At 33.8% G+C, this 17,865-nt stretch overlaps 1 protein-coding gene across 1 annotated transcript in view; it reads right to left on the bottom strand.

Annotated features, from left to right (window-relative positions):
• The window catches only part of DIAPH3 (diaphanous related formin 3), a 425,390-nt gene that overhangs the window by 218,379 nt on the left and 189,146 nt on the right, over positions 1 to 17,865 (bottom strand). Inside the window, exons 18-20 of the mRNA XM_087814306.1 lie at positions 14,613 to 14,708; positions 8,709 to 8,803; positions 4,270 to 4,371 (exon numbers count right to left, since the gene is read on the bottom strand). Coding sequence (XP_087670432.1) covers positions 4,270 to 4,371; positions 8,709 to 8,803; positions 14,613 to 14,708 — 293 coding nt within the window. The remainder of the gene's footprint in view (positions 1 to 4,269; positions 4,372 to 8,708; positions 8,804 to 14,612; positions 14,709 to 17,865) is intronic.

Here is a 17,865-nt window from a genome sequence, read left to right as displayed (position 1 = left end):
CAGGTTGTGGGCTCAATCAATGACTCTCTCATCATTGATGTTTCTATCTCTCTCTCCCTCTCCCTTCTCTCTGAAATCAATAAAGATATATTTAAAAAAGAAAAAGAAACACTGCATATATTTTTTTTAAATGCAGTTATACAACTAAAACCAGGTTCTACTCAATGGGAACCAATCTTCGGTAAGTAGGCAATATTTTGAGGGATGAATAAAGTGTTGGGGCTAAAGAGAGAAGGAAGGAATCTGAGAAAAGAAACAGGCAACTAACGGATCTAATAAGTAAGTTTCTAGAAAGTATATTTTTCATTTCATCATCTCATTAACAGAAAATTAAGCTGAATAAAGCATGAGGCTAAGTCATGCCAAATATAAACTGATTTCTCAATAAAAAGTTTTGTCCTGGACTGGCCAAGGAAAATAATTTTTCAAATTAAGCAAATCAGTCAACACTCAGTGTCCTCTGCCCAGAACCTAAACAAAAAAATCAGCATGTAGAGTGTCTCGTTCATTTCAAGTCACACAAAAAGATACAGAGATGGACCACATCCCAGAGCATTCCTCTAAAATACCATTTGACCAGAACACTAAGTCCAGAATTTTTGATGGGTCATTTTTCATATGCCAAAATCTCCCAGAAAATATAGGACACATAAATATACTGTAATTAGCTACAAAAACAAGTCAATAATATCACTACAGTTTTAGGCCCTAAATTCATAGCACTGGGTATCAATCCTAAAGGTACCAGCCCACCAAACACCACCATGTCACCACCACTAATACACTGCAATGCATAAACAGGACCAGTTCTAGAACACTTGAGTAGTGTCCTGACCAGACTGACTAATGTGCAAGTCATAAGGGTGACAAGGACTATTAGTTCAGAAAGGTACCTTAAAATTCTGAATTACTAGAAAAAGCAGATGAGCAACTAAACCCTTAGTTTCATAAAAGTACCCATGTCTAGTACTCATGGATTGAGATGGTTCCTTTAGGAAAGGAGATAATATCAGCAGAAAAAAAAAAAATAAAAAAACAATTTGCTTCCAATTTCAAGGGAGAAATAAATAAAACTGAATATGAAACTCCCTATTACAGGAATCCTGGAGAGACTATAGACATATCAAATGCTTTAGTGGTTGAAAGAAAGCTTCAAGAACATATAATTTAATGGATATTGACATAACATTTCTAAATAACATATATGTATACAACACTCTATAGGACATACAGCCCTGGAAAGTTGTATGTAAAGTAATACAAGACAAAAGTAAAACATATTTCTAATTTACATGTTATATCTTATGTATTCTAATTGGTCTTTAATTGACTCTGGTGACTAGCATTCTGGATGTGTTACTTTTGCATACTGCCTTTCTATCAAAGACAAAATAATGTAAATGCATGCAAAAGTCCTGTTTGTTTATTCTTTTACATAATTTGTGCATGGAATTAAAGCTGATTATATAATGCAAACAACTGTAGGAGCTCTATCCATTATTGTGTCAAATTTGGGTGTATGTTTATATACAATACACCTGAGAAATCTGTACTTCACAAAAATCAAATTAATGGATAAAAGAAATAATAAAACTCACCAGCAAGTAATATAACTGTAGAATTTTAACTGATTTTTGTTAAAATAAAAACAATGCTAGAAATCACAGTATGAATCTATAGAAACTGAGAATGAAACAGAGCTAATCACAAGTCTATGATGAAAACAAATGAAAAGGCAAACTTCAGCCCTATTTGGGGGGTGCTAAGGCTATCTCTACCTTCGACGATTCTCTGTTTATGACTCTGTGATGATTTTTCAGGTTGAAATGATTATTACTTTAAATCTAGGTTAGGTCAATAAGTAAATGTTTTTCTACAAAATAAAAGTCACATAAGAATCTGCAGTCTACCTTACCTCAAAGTTAATAGCACATTTTCCATAACATAATAAAACATAATTTCATTAAGTTTTTTACTTGAAACATGAAACTTGGTAATATGGGAATCTTTCAGAAATATACATGATAATTATAATCAGTCCCCTAAACCCATCAAATTATTATTACTTATATAATGTTGATAAGTTAAAAACATATCACTCTAATGAATTAGTGAACTTAATATTGAGCTTTTATTCTAGAAAAAAGAATAGAAAACTCTGGCATTCCACACGGTTCTACATATGGTGGTGGTGGGGGGTAATTTTCAACTACTGCTTCAAACTTTAAGCAGGATTCCTCCTCTTCTAGGGGGAAGGTAGAGTCAAGAAATAGGGGAAACTAATTTAAGAAATTGAGAATGATAAAAAGTTGAAATGGAAAAAGGCAAAGGTGAAGAACATTACTATTTGACATTTATGTATATATATATCCATTTTATATATTGATCTACAGATATATATCCATATATATGTTTTCACTTTTTCCTCAACTTTATTTCCCCTTTCTTCATCAAAACAATCATTTTTTAAAATGTTAGTTCCAAACAAGCCGGAACTCAAAACAATGTGTTCTAGAATATTCATAATCAACAGATGATAAAGCACTGTTCATATTGTGCACAGCAGATGTTTTTCAACAGCATTACTATTTCCACATTAAATTCCATTTGCAGTCAGGTATGACCTGCGATGGAATGAGTATATTCAAGGTCAAGTCTGAATTGACATGTCCTGAAAGGAAAGTGGTCCATTACTGTCTTAAAATAAAAACTATAACCTCTAGCACTAGTATCTGGGAATATAATTATTTTAATGTTCTGACCCCTATGAGTACACTGCTTGTAAATCACAGCTCTATGATTTGAACTCTAGTGTTTAAAGGAGGGCATAACCTGGCTATTTTAAATAAACCTAAAACATTTGCTAGTTTAAGTTCATTCTTCTGTGACAGTCACTAGAATGTGGGAATAGTTTTAAATCTTTTCAGTGATAGGCAGCATAAGTTGTTAATTAAGTAGAGATTTTCATATAAATTTGTATGTTTCAGACTTAAGGTATGTGGAAAATATTTTAAAATTATAATTTTACATTTTGTGATTTTCATTCAAGAGTCAAAACAATGGCAAAGATCAAAATTTTAAACGTCTGTGGTTAAAATTTTAATGCAAATTTTCCCTTATTTATTCTCATATGGAAGACATTGCAAGAAGAACATTATACAGGGATTAAGACAAAGTGATCAGGTAATAGAAAATAAAGCCAACAAGAAATAAAGGGGTACAGGGGAAGAAAAAAAAGAATACCCTAAAGAACTGGATTAAAAAGAAAACATTTTTGTAAATATAGTAAGTTAAAAAGAACTTTATAATAAGAATTAGAAGACGGTAAACAGGAAAAAACCTGCTTTTTTTCTTCTGTGTTCTATTCTGAGTTTTGTGAACTTGGTGGACAGGAGGAGGGGGAGGCACTGCAGGGTGGGCTGAGTAGAAGGGGTTTATGAAGAGACAGGAAGGAGTTTATGAGCAAATGCCTACAACATGCAAACTATGGTATGCAGATATAGTTGTTCAGTTAGTCAATCCAAATTTTCAAAATTATGTCAAATGCAATTTCATCCTGTCCCTGGAGATTGGTAATAATATAACTGAAGAAGCAAGGAAAAAAACAAATAATCATATAATAATAAAAAATGAAACACTACATTAAAGTATCATCATGATAACTGAGCGTAACCAACCTCAAATGCACATTTAAAGGTAGGAGAAAAAGGCAAGAGAAAGAAGGCTTGATAAAAATCTTAATTTTAAGTTGCAACACAGCTAATATATAACATTGGCAAGTCTTCTCACCTCTTCAGACCCCAACTTCTATAAATAGGAAACTGGAACAAGATTATCAAGGTTTCTGAAGATTTTTAAAAATGTATTCATTTTTCAACCTCATTGCCACAAAACAAAACACCCCACAAAATTGTATTTCTAATTTCAGATCTAAAATATGAGATGAACTGAAGTGAGTGGTTAGAATGAGAAACTGAAGCTACTCTTGCTCTGGAACAAATCATAATTTTCATTTTACATTTTGATATCAGAGAACATAAAAATCATGTTTAGACTTTTTAAAGCCTCCTTGGACTTCCCTTATGGCTAGAGTTTCAATATATATTTTAATATAATTTCCCACAAATATCCTTAGGTTAAAAAAATAAAGAAATGGACATTAAAGGTTTGTGAGTAACAATGATGTGAAAAGCTTGACATTTTCTTTCCTGTTTTCCACAGTATTAATTAAAATCCCATCAAAGGAGAGTTAACACTGAGAGTACTCACCACAACAGCAAACTGCTCTGGTTCACTTAAGTTGTTATAGTCACTCTTGAACTGAGACAATGAATTTAATTGTTCTTGATCAGGAAGATGCTTTATTAAGTTCTAAAAATTAAAACCAAAAGAAAATATCTTCAATAAATGTGCTTCTTGAATTCTAGGTAAATTTATTAATAAACTCTGGGAAGGAAATCAGTAAAGAAGTCAATCTTTAGTTTTATTTCTATGAAACCTCCCTTTTATACTAAGCCTTAAGCTGTATTCTCTGCATCTTGAAAGCAGTTTTCTTCTTCTCTATCCAGAGTTATTATATATTCAAATCAAGCCCTACTGAATGTTTATTTGATTAGTTATATAATTGAGAAAGAAGAGCTCAACCTATACCAAAGAAACAGCTTTCTCACCTGGATAAATGTGATCAATTACATTTCAGCTTTAGGGAATTAAACGTCAGAAATTTCAGACGAAGCCAAACATATTTTAACACTTCACTCACGGGAATAAAAGAAATTATCATATTGCTACTAAAAGGCAAGGGAAAGCATAGGAAAGGAATCAAGGGAATTTTAATGATAGTTCTTGCAAGATTTAATCAATATGAGTATGGTTTTAATAATAAAAATGAAGATATCTAAAACAAAGACAAAGTAATTATTCTGATGTGAAAGAAAAAGTGAAAAGGCATTAAAGACACAGAATGATATACTTTGCAGATAAAAGCAAATGCATATATGGTCCCTTTAGGAACTAAGTGCCTGTGGCTGAAACGCCCTTTGCCTGTGTTATCTGCAGTCTGAAAACCACAGGTTCAGTCATTTTGGCTCCTTTGTCCAGCACAGCCTTTCCCAAGCCACACACACACAGACAAGAGAAACACTCCCAGTGGAGAAAGACGAAGGAATACATATAATTATTTTTCCCTGTTAGAACTTATATGATTACACACTCCCTCGGACAAAGTCTATGTAGATCCTCTGTGTCAAAAAATAATTGACTATAGTAGTGTTATAACAAGTTAGCATACTGATAATAAAATTAAGAAAAAAAGAGTAGTTTGTGCTCACAATCCCAAGTTATAATATCAGTATATTCTGTGCAAGCCCAAATTCAAGTTCAAATTTAAATTAAACCTACATCATGCTATAGATATTAATGGGGAAATAAGTCCCCAAAGGTGTTATTAGTTTAAAATAATGTTAGAAAATGTTATATATCAAAGTAGTCAAATCAAAGAACAAGTTTTTGACTCACTGTGCATCTTTGAACAAAAATTTGGTTGGCTGGCCAAAAAGAAACAAATAAAAAGTGGCAATTTAAGATTATCCCTAAAAAACACATTCAGTATTAATGCTACCAACTGAATAAAAACATGCAGGTAGTATATGATTTTTCCATATAAATAGAAATTTCTCTTAGTAGAACTGCTTGAGACCAAAAGGCTTGGTTATTTATATTTTCTTTTAATCATTCTAGTTGACAGCTGGATTACTTGAATTATTTATTACATCAGGCCTCTAAATTTCTTCAGCACTCTTTATATGACCATCCAATCCCCTTGAATATTTTTAGTTAATATATAATTAAATTTTAATCTCTCATCAGGAATTTATTAATTTTCCACTTCATTATTTTTGCTTCCCCGAGTAATAAAACTATCATGATTTGTAAGAGCACAGGCCCAGCCTAGCTTTGTGTCTCCTTTACCACATTCCCCATACACTTCCCAAATCCCAAGATCCTATCAAACTAAACTCTTCACAGTTGCCCACACCCTGCCAGCTTTTCCCTCACAGCTCAGGGTTTTATTACTGCCAGAGTAACTGCCCCTCACTCCAATCCTCACACAACCCTATGCCCTTTCCACATCCACACAGTACTCAGCCTTTGAGTGCCCTTATCTTTACACATACACACACCTAGCTCTCCCCTGACACATTACGTAGTTCTATAACTATTGTAAATCAGCTATGTTTGTCTTGTATTTTAATTATACATACATACATACAGACATATATATATATAAAATCTCCCTTGCCACACTATCAATTCCAAAAATGTAAAGTCTGTCTGATTGAGCCTAACGTAGTGCCCTGCACATGGTGGGCACATACATGCATGCATGTGTGCACGCAAGTGCGCACACATACACACTAAATAAATTAACAAAACATGGAACATAGGTCAATGGGTAAAGAATGAGGTGAGAAAATGACATCGATACTGATATCTTGTTATGTATGAATAAATAAATAGATACACATGCCAAAATGAAATCATGACAATGAACAAAACCTACCAAATGATTGTTACAAAGCAATGCTCTTTCCATGCCCTATTCAACATAGGCAGCTCTTTGCTTTACAATAAGAAACATATTTTTTACATTAAAAAAAGAGAAATACCATGGAATTCTTGTTTTTTAATGAATATATGAAGACTTTGTATTGTCCAAGCTAAAGTTTTAGGTTTTAAATTCGTAAGACTGGTTTCATATTTAGCAAGTATGGTGGGCAGAATAATGATCGAACCTCCCCCAAGACATCCACATCTAATCCCCAGAACCTGTCAAAATATTATTTTTAGCTGACCTTAAAACAGGGAGATTATCCTGGATTATCTGGATGTGCCCAATATAATCATAAAGGTCTTTACAAATGGAAGAGGAAGAAAGAACCATCAAGTGAGAGGGAGATAGAGCTATGGAAGAAACTAACAGAGAGATGCAACATTGCTGGCCTGGAAGATGAAGAAAGGTGCCCAGGAGCCAAGGAAGGAGGCAGCCATGAGGAGCTGGAAAAGACCAAAAAAAATACAACACACAAAACAAAAAAAACAAAGTCTTCCCTAAAGCCTATGGAAAGAAATGCAAGCCTGCCAATACCTAGACTTTAGCACAGTAAGGCCCAGGCCGGGCTTCTGGTCTACAGAAACGTTAAAATAATACACATTCGTGTAATTCTAAGCCACTAAATTTGTGGAAAAGTGCTATAGCAGTAATCAAAAACTAATATAGTAATGTTACATGGAATTTAATATTCTTTGGGCACAAATTTCGTATGCAAATAAGTGTTCTTTCATCTCTACACAACAAAAGCCACATGATCATCCAAAACAGTCATGTAAGCAAGTTAAAAGCTACTCCATAAATGTTTAACAAGTACATTATAAACAATATGAACATGTATTAGGGAGAAAAATTTTCTTTAAGGAAGCTGGAATCAATTAAGAAGAAGGCACAGCCCAAACGGGTGTGGCTCAGCGGTTGAGCGTCCACCTGGGATCCAGGCGATCAGGGCTGGATTCCCAGTCAGGGCACATGCCCAGGTTGTGGGCTCGATCAATGACTCTCTCATCATTGATGTCTCTCTCTCTCTCTCCCTCTCCTTTCCTCTCTCTGAAATCAATAAAGATATATTTAAAAAAAAAAAAAGAAGGCATTTATACAATCAACAATAACAAAGACAAAGTTCTAGTAAAAAGAAACTGCAAGAGAATAAGTATTTAAACAAGAGTTGTTGAATCAGGTCGTTTATGTCTGAGATTCATAGCACAAATCACTAATGGGATTATATATTACCACTACATTCAGAAGACAAGAGAGGAGAGGCAAACCAAGAACAAGTCCTAAGGTTACCATTTATTGATGAATTAAAATCTCTACCATAATTTTAATGGCTTGTTGACACTAATAAATAGTCCTTGTTTTCTTTTCACTGCTAAACCATTATTACCCTTCCACTATAAAAATACATGATAGTAAACAAAAGATATCATCCTCTTGCTATATAATTTGTGGTTTGATTCTCCAAACTGAAATTCTATCTCGATATGTATTATTGATGCTTTATGTGGAATTCAGCAAGTAACTCTGACACCACACTAGCATTCCTTAAATAATACTGTCAGTAGAAATCCTTTTAAAAATCTTCCAGCTTTCTGAATGAATTCAGAACACTATGCAAACTATCTGTATTATGCATAGGAACACAAATGACTCCAGTAGGGATTATCAGTAAGGTTACTCTAAGTAAAGAGAAATCTCCCTTGATCTTATATTAAATAATAATACAACTTTAGAAGACATATAAGCCTAAGAAAAACACACTCTAAAAAGGTTATACAAATAAATTTAAATTAACACATTACTAGTCTTAACTGTAACAAAAACAAAAATGTAAAATTAAACAACCTGACTTTTGGAAAACAGTCATTTAAAATAATTGAAAAGTAATCATTTGATGGCATTATTATTTAGTTTGCAGTTAAGAGCATTCAGAGTTTTATCTCCTGGCAATGCAGAAGTTATGCTATAAGTAATTACGCAGCAATGATTTTCCGGTTGAACGATTTGGTTTAAGAATTTTGCTTCACTTACAGATTTCTTTTTAATGAGAAGCTTGCAATGAAATATTGGAACTTAAGCTCTCTGCTTCTTTGTTTACCTGAATCATAGGCTCTGCCAACTGTGTTTCATCCACTTCCAATACCATCATTTTGATTTCTTCATATGGCACCCGAAAAGAGCTCAGGAAGATTGCTAAAAGGGAGAATCAGTTCATAATGGATAAGGTTACGAAAGGAGTTGGAGACATAGTTCTACATGTGAAATTGCAAATAATTCATAAAACTAAAGATTTTAAAACATTTAATAAAATTAGTGTGGGGGAAACTTTCATTAGCACATTGTATACTTCTCCAGTTTTAGACCCAGTGTTTAAACAAGTCCTATATGATTATGCTGATTTCAAGGTTGATTTTTAATGATTAGTTATTAGCTTATCATAGGAATGGTGCGAATTTTCAAGTGATTAAAAATGTTTGGTTCACTATAAAAATATCACATTATAAAGAAAAGAACCATAAAGACCCAATATGTGCATGTAATATTTGTCTAAACATGTGTGTTATTAGCTTGTATAGTATCTTCCAGCCTTACTAAATAGTTCAGAAAAAGTATTTTAGGAAAACTGCTAAGCAGGATATTAACACTTTTACAAGTTACAATAGTTCACTGTTCAGAAATATTATGCCAGACATCACTGTTCAGACATTATGCCAGAGAACTAGTCTTTGCATGTAACTAAAGCTTAGACATCCACAGTTAGAAACAAATTTTCATGGAAAACTATCCAAATGAATTATATGAGATACTATGTTATTACTGAGAATTCCAACATTACTTAATTTTTGGTACCTCCTATATCTAGTGCTAAAACACAATGGTCTTCTCAAAAAGCTACGAAGGTATACAAGATACTGCCACAGAACCTGATTTGATGCTTTTGCTGTTCTCCCCTTATTCTGCTATTATTGTTGCTTCTCTCCAGAGACAGGTGTCACTTATTGAACATACTCAGGGCTTGCTAACCACTAGCCCACTATTTTATATACTGAACTTACGTAATTCTGTCAGTACGTATTTTCAAATAAAGACACTATTTTTCATCAGACTCAGAAAATATGATCTACTTCTCTCTTAGAGTATGGCTGTATTCCAGATTCCTGAGGATACCATGTATCACCTACACTGAAAAACAAAGGCACCCTCTATGCTCTTATCACTAGCTTCATTCACACATTTCGGAATCAAACAGTCATAAGTCTGGGATAATAGTGCTATAAAGTAGGTGTAAAATATGAACATGTGTAATCCTTAATATCACAACAAGATGAAATAAAGAATCTAAGTGATGTTGTAACAGATCGAGATTAATGGAATTACAAAAGAATAACCCCATAGTAGACATTAGAAAGCAAGAAAATATGGTAACTAATATATGCTCTTTAAGAGTAATTGATGAATAATTGATGGGGAGGGAATAAAGTCTAAATCTGAACATCATGTACAAAACAAGTTGCATATGATTGTAGAATTAAATATAAATAGTGACAACAGAAGGAATACTAAAAGAAAATTAGCATGGCAAATTAGCTCTTTTATGGTTAGAGAACTTCTTAATCATAAAAACCAATGGAAAACATATGCAAAGATTGATATCTGACAACATGAAAGAAAAACACTAATGTCAAAGTACTTAAAGCAATTAAAAAGCAAGGAAGCTGGAAGGATAAACATGCTTCAAAATTCACAGAGCACCTGTTTACTTCATTTAGAATACCATTAGGTCCAAACAGGAAAATGGGCAAAATGTATGTAAACTCAATTAAAAGAATAAGACAAAAATCACCTAAATAAATGTAACATGCTAAACCTCAGGAGTAAGCAAATTGAGAACACAGACTGTTAAAATATAATCTGAATTGAAAACTTAGTAAGATAAATCAGAATATTTCAAATTATTAATTCCATTTGAGAAACAATAAATTCCATTCAAGAAATCTAGTCTATGGAAACAACATATAGAGAAGGTTATAACATTAAATAGAATAATCAAAAAGACAGAATTCCTCTGAGGCATAATACAGTAACTGAGACAGAAAGAAATGATAGTTTTATATTTTGGGCAGTAAGGCAGAGAGATACTTAGAAGAGAGAGGTATCTTAAAATATATTTTTTAATCTTAATATTAAATGCAGTTCTGAGCTGTCCTGAAAGAAAAGCAGAAATCCTGGGAGAAAATAACTATTTAAAGATAAGAAAGGAAAGTTTGAAGCATTGGACAGGAAAAAAAAAATTACTAAAAAGAAACAAAAAGATTTAAGGGAAAAATGCAGAATTTTTAGAAATCACATGTATAAATAAAACTAATGAAATTATAAACTGAACATATGAATTAGACATCAAGAACAGAAAAGTTGTGACATGAAAGATTGGAATCCAGAGTGTAACATAAAGAGTTGGAAAAATACAAAGTTATGAGATATAGATTAGTAAAGATATTTAAAAAATATCTACTTAGAGTTCCAAAAGGAAATCACAAAAAGAACAGGAAAGAAACATATATGAAGAAAAAATATCAGAGAATTTTCCAGAATTAGAGAGACACAAAATATGAGATCAAGGAGCTTCAACAAGTCTCAAGCATAATTATTATTTTTTTAAAGCCAAACTAGATAAACAAGCTTTTGGGAAGTCATAGAGTGGGAAACTCAAGCACTGATGGTATAAGAGTAAATTGGTACAATCACAGAACAGGCATACATTTAGAGCAGGGGCTACCACACTTTTTCTCTAAAGAGAAACACAGTAAATATTTCATGATTTGTGAGCCACACAGTCTCTGTCACAGCTACTCAACTCTGCTATTGTAGCACTAAAGCAGCCATAAACAATGTGCAAATTAATGTGCTGGCCAAGTTCCAATAAAACCTTGTTTAAAAAAAAAGGCAATGGACAAGATTTGGCCCAAGGGCCACAGTATGCCTCACCCTGCCTTAGTAACACCAAAAATGGGAAATTCAAATTCAACTAAGCATTGAATGAATAAAGTATGGAATTAAAAATTTACTTTGCAGATAAACATACTTTATTCCTTTACTTTTTTCTCTATTTATAATTCATTCACTATTTCCATGTATTATTCCATAATTAAAACAGCATACACATTAAACACACATATTTAGAAAGACTGAACTCGTTTTTTTAATAGTTTATGAATAAATTCTTTTGTGGAAAACATTTGCTATAACTAAGGGCAGAAAAAAAAACTGCCAAAGAGTTGAAAATGGCCTAATGCATAACACACTATTCAGAAGACAACACATTATTTTAATAGTTAAAAGTTACTGAGAATAATATAAGACTCAATTACAGCCTCCAAAAGACCCATTAAAATTAATATTTTTACTAACATGCATCTTATCCTTCAATATGTGATTATATAGATCCCAGTGGGAAGCTTTGAGTCATTGAAGGAGGGTAAAGTGTGCAGATTTTGGAACCAGTCACACGTTTCCTAAGGAATTTATAAATATTTAAACCTTTATGTTAATTTGTAGATTCCTGGGTTCCTCCCTTTACAGCTCTAATACCCCCTCCAAAAAGTCTTGTAAAGCACATGAAACCTGTAGAACTCCTGAGCCATCTCTTGGTTGTAGAGTGGCTGGAATTCTATCTTTTATGCGTCCAAAGTCTTTGCCAAAACCTCTATAAACTCAAAATATTTCTTTAAATAAATACATGGGTGATTTTAGATCCTTTCCTCATAATTCTATAGAGTATTTCAGTTAAGAAAAATTAGATTTCTAAGTAACAAGATAAAGTCTTGTCACTATCATAAGACTCTTTTCTCGGAATTCAGTATCTCAAAAGACTGAATTTCATAGTCAAAAAACAGCTGTGAATGAAACTATAATTACAGTAAAGATTTTAAGGCTGCTAAAGCTTCTTATAGCTTAAATCATAACACTTGCTACAATCAGAGAGAGCAAGACTACTACTAGAATGTATTTCATCATAATATGACACGGTATGATACTGGACCTTTTGATCTTATACTTTAAAACGTGATTAACAATTAAGTGAATGGATACATATATATTCTCTAGCTAAAGCAAACAAAACAGCATCCTGCTCTATGATAATGTCATTTTGTTATCTCTAAGTAGGAATAGATATAACTAACATATACCTATTGGACACTTTCAAAATGAGCAATCTTATTCAAGTCACTGAACTGCTCCACCCACCAGATTCCCTACCTACCACGTCAACACTGCTACCTACGCAGTGGGCTGTGGCAAAGGCTAAAGGGCCGAGGACACAGCTAGCACATAAAGGGAATCAGTAATTACTATTATAATTAAATTTGAAATCCTATTTAGCACATCTTCTATAACATGTAAATAATACTAAAGAACCCTGTCCAACAAGTCACATATTCAACTTTAAGAGGAATATGTGGGCCAACTTACCATGGCTGACTCACTTAAAAAGCATTCTATTCAAAATGATATATCTTTAGGACCCATAATGAGGCTATTTATAGAGACAAGACTAAGAATTTGTAATGCAGGTCATGGACATTTTTCAAGAAAATAACCATCTCTTTCAGATCACAGAACACAAAACTTTTTGACATTATCCAAGTTAATAGTGCTTTAAACTGAGTTGATGTTCCTTTAAGGGAGGAAATTCCATGAAATATCTGTATTATGTAATAATCATCAAAACTTCAGTGGAAAAGCACAAAACAAAAATAAAAAATGAATTCTAATTCAGACTACACGTCCATCACACACATCAGAAAGGCAGGGCTCTCTTACTCATGATCCTCCATCAGGCTGATGGACACCATTCTGACTGCCATTCTGGGTGAAGGGGAAGAGCACTGGACTTTCTTGCACCAGCAATTAAATGCTTCCACACAAAAGTTATCGCATCTCCACAAGTCACATGGTCAACACCTAACTTGAAAGGTGTTATGCAATCAACTTGTGGCCAGACATAAAGAACTATGTATTGGCCAATAGCATTAATGTCTATATAGTAGTCAGAGACCACAGCAGCCTACACTACAGAAAAGGGATGGCCCTCTATCATAGTGACTGTGAAAGGAAGGAGGTTCCATGACTTTCACAAAAGGAACAGCAACTCTGCCTTTTGCACACACAGCCTGAACTCCCTCTTTAATCAATAGCATGGATCTTTATACTCTCAACAAAGAACTTTTGTTCGTACTTGCTGAGAGCTTACTTGAGGCATGTAATAACTAAAAGGCAGGCTGAAAGCCATGTGAACTGTTCATGCCTCTACGTTCTCCACATGACATCCCACCTGCACCATCAGAAAGTAATATATACAGACATTATCTCAGTTCCAAGCAGAACCATCTTTGATGCAGTTAAGGATGTTAGAAATGAGTTAGAAGCAAAACGATTGGCCCTCTTCTCCCACAGTAACTCAGTCAGGAAGACAGTTCAATAGTAAGTATTTAGCTCCCTATAACAGTAATTAAATCTAAAATATTTCCAGTCAGTACTTTTGAAGAAATGCTTTGAACTGTTCAGATGGAATAATGAAATTCATTTTACTCATCATTCCTTATTTCCATTAATATTCCAACCTCCTTTGTGTGTGATCAGGAATTACAAATAATACTCAGACATATAAAAGAAAGAATCCACTACAAAATTTATTTCATAATGTCATCACTTACTTCCTTCTTTACTTATATACTTAAAAAAGAGAATTTAAAGGGTAGTTTTCTTTTCAATTATTGTAGATATATTTTCATTCTAAACAGTTTTCTTAGTTTTATTTTATAATATGCTTTAATCTTTTGAAGAATTTAAACCACAAGTTGCCTAAAGTTATCTTTGAATTTATTATACAAATTATAAAAAATAACAAAATAAAAACAAGTCATAAAGAAAATGAAATAATTTAAAGACAATACCTCTAGCATGTCTTACTAGTTTAATAGTATTAAAATCTTATACTTACAAAGGTTCTGGGCAACTTTAGAATCTAGAAATTTAAGTTCTTTAATTTTTTTTTTAAGAACTTTCTTCTCTTCAAAATCTTCCTCTTCTCTTCTCTCTGTAAAACCAAGAATAGATCCATGTTAGGAGCAGGAAGATGTTCAGCTGCTAAAGGGCAGGATGTGAACTTTCCATCATCAAAAATCTAAAAAAGATACAAAGCTTTTAAATCACCATAGTCATAAAAATAATTAAGTAATAGATATCCCAAGACCTAAACTATTTCAGATAGGTACTGGTGGCTCTTATGCTAGAAAAACTATTAAGTGTAAATATTTGAAGGACTAACAGGAAAAACAAAAATAAATCTAATGTACACTATAGAAACCAATACCACTGAGTGCAAGAATAAGTACAGGTAGCTCATCTGAACAGTATACGAGATACAATTATAACATATATATATGTATGTATACACACACACACACTTACACTTAGGATAGTTGAAGAAGTTAGCTATAAGAATGCTAAACAAAAACAAGCACACAGCTATTTTATGTTTGATATACCATGCTTATTTAAAAATACAGCTCAAACAAAACTGGAATAGTAGACCGTTTACAATTTGTTTTCCAAATCTTCAAAAAATAGTCAGATTTTGATACTCAGCCTATTTTATTTGAGTGTTTTAAAATCAACAAATGTATTTAACCTCTCTATCCTTGGTAATAATAATAACAATGAGAATACATCACGCTAAACAACAATATATGACCTATAGTTACAGCACAGTATTTAAGAGCCGAGGTTATCAGCTATAACCAATAAAGTGATCCTGTCATCTTTTCTCTTATGTCCATGGACAGCGCTTCTAGTCAAAGTCAGTCATCTTACAAAATTAGGATTTTGATAACAAAGAACAATGGAGTCAAGTCTTTAATTAGACATGTACAAATAGAACACTAATTTGGGGGAGAAAATAACTTAAAAAGCATCTTCATATATATAGGATGGCACATTATAATTACATGATTATTATATCAGAAAAGCATATTATAATTACATGTGTTTGGTACATATGTGAGATATGGATCAAATGTCATAGTTGTCAAAATATTAACTACCTCTGTATAATTTTGTGAGTAATCACCAATCTTTCTCAAGTGATTTTACATTCCACTTTTATCCTATACTTATTTTTCTAAGCTTCTACTTCTGTTGCCTTGTTCTAGGTCCTACTCCTGTGCTACCATCACTCTGTCTTAAGCACTGTTAACATCTTATTAACTGGTTGTTCAAATTTTTCTTTGTTTTCTAAATTGTCTTCACTTTTCTCACTCAGTTCTTTTTCCATTTGAACTTTAGAGTAATTCAAAAGTTCCAAAAATATAATCCATTTGAACTGTATTTTAATTGCAAGGCATTTGTAAATAGATTGGGGAGACCTGATATGTTGACAATTTTCAATTTTTCCAATCATGAATATGACATGTGTCTATAATTATTCAACTTAACATAGGCAACCCATATATTTATTTTTAGTGTTTGGTGTCTTAAATGCATCTAAATTATACTTTTTAGTATTTGGGGGCGGGGGTGGGGTGGTTAATTCTACTTTTCCCTGCTGTGCTTTTAAACTATTACTGCTGGAATGTAGAAACTTTGCTGAATTTTGCATACATGTTTTATCATCAGCTGCACTACTTATTTATTCTTTCATTCAAACAAGAAATATTTATAAAGCACCGCCTAGAAGGGTCTATGCTAGGCATGACAGAAATAACACTGACAAAACAGACGCACAGGTTCACAGAGGTTACGGAGTGAGAGAGGGGAATATGAAGTAAACGGCAATTACAATGCATGGCTGTGTCTTCGGTGTCTCGGTAAGCACCGAGGGGAATGAAGAATGGCCCCTTCACGAGTGCTGGTCAGGGACGGCCTTCATGGGAGTGACGCCTAAGCAAACGCTTACGAGAGAAAAGGAGAGAGGCGGGTGAGGTTTGGAGACACAGGGAGAAAGGCCCAAATAATGGAATGACAGTGTTTTGAAGGCTGCAAAGTTACAAGAACATGAAGGGCACAGGAAAAAGTGAGAACAGTGAGCAGAGGATACTGAATGGAAATAAATGACGCCAGAAACTAGTCAGGCACCAGATCACGCAAGACCTTTTAAACCGGGTGAGAAGCCTGGATGTCATCCTCCGAGCACGGAGGGGCCATGTAAGGCATAAGCATGAGACACGGCAAAGTTCCTGCATTTCAGGAGAAACTCAGGCTGTTGAAGGTGAACTGAAAGAGCGGCAAAAGTGATGGTGGAGGCCAGGCAGAAGGGAGAGATGGTAAGCCAAATGACAGAAAATGGCACGCTCACCTAGAGAGGCAGCAACCAGGATGGAGAGAGGGGTAAGTTCCCAAAGTAGCACCCAGCCCACATCTCTCTCCTGAATTCCACACCTGAATATCCAACTGCCTACTCTCAATATCTTTACTTTGATGTTGAAGGGCATCTTCAATTTGACACGTGCAAAACCACACTCACACACACCCCTACGCTTTCAACAGTTTTCCTCATCTCAGAAAAGGCAGCTGCAATTTCTCAAGTCAAAAAGTGTGACGTCATCCTCCTTTCCCTCAAAAACCACATTTAAACCCATCAGTGAATTGGCAAATTCTAACTACAAAATATTTACTACTTCTCCCCAGCTTGTGGCTACTGTTCTTTCTCACCTGGACCACAAGTGCTTTCTAATGTATCGCCCACTTCCAGTCTTGACGAACTGCAATCTCCTCCACTACACTGCAGCAGAGGAATCCTGTAAAGCCTTAAAGAAAAGCTTCCCTTACTGACTTGTACAGAATAGCAACCCCCTCCATCTCCCGACCACTGTATTCTCTATCACCATCATTCTCACCCAGCTTTCCTCCTCCAAAGCACTTACTCCTCACATACCATATATTTGAGATTTCTCTCTCCCCCTATTTGAAAACAAGGCCCTTAAAAGTAGAAACTCTGTTCACTGTTATATTCTTAGCACCAAGAATAAGGCCTGGAACATAGGTGCTCAATTAATGTCTGTTAGATGTATGTGTGGATGGACGTATAGCTGTTTGTGTGTATGTATATATGAATCTACCAAATAAAGAAAAAAGGGGGCAATCAGGATGCTTAAGCAACCAGGCAAATAATAAGCTGTTTAATTCAGCAACAAATGATCAACAGGTTTGAACTAGGCCAGTTTTCATCACGTTCAGTTTGTACATGCTCATGTGCA

This window comes from Miniopterus natalensis, chromosome 2 (assembly GCF_054644295.1).
Source record: "Miniopterus natalensis isolate mMinNat1 chromosome 2, mMinNat1.hap1, whole genome shotgun sequence".
Taxonomy (NCBI): domain Eukaryota; kingdom Metazoa; phylum Chordata; class Mammalia; order Chiroptera; family Miniopteridae; genus Miniopterus; species Miniopterus natalensis.
Note: the sequence above shows the minus strand (reverse complement) of the source record. Positions and strands in the feature narration are given on the sequence as shown.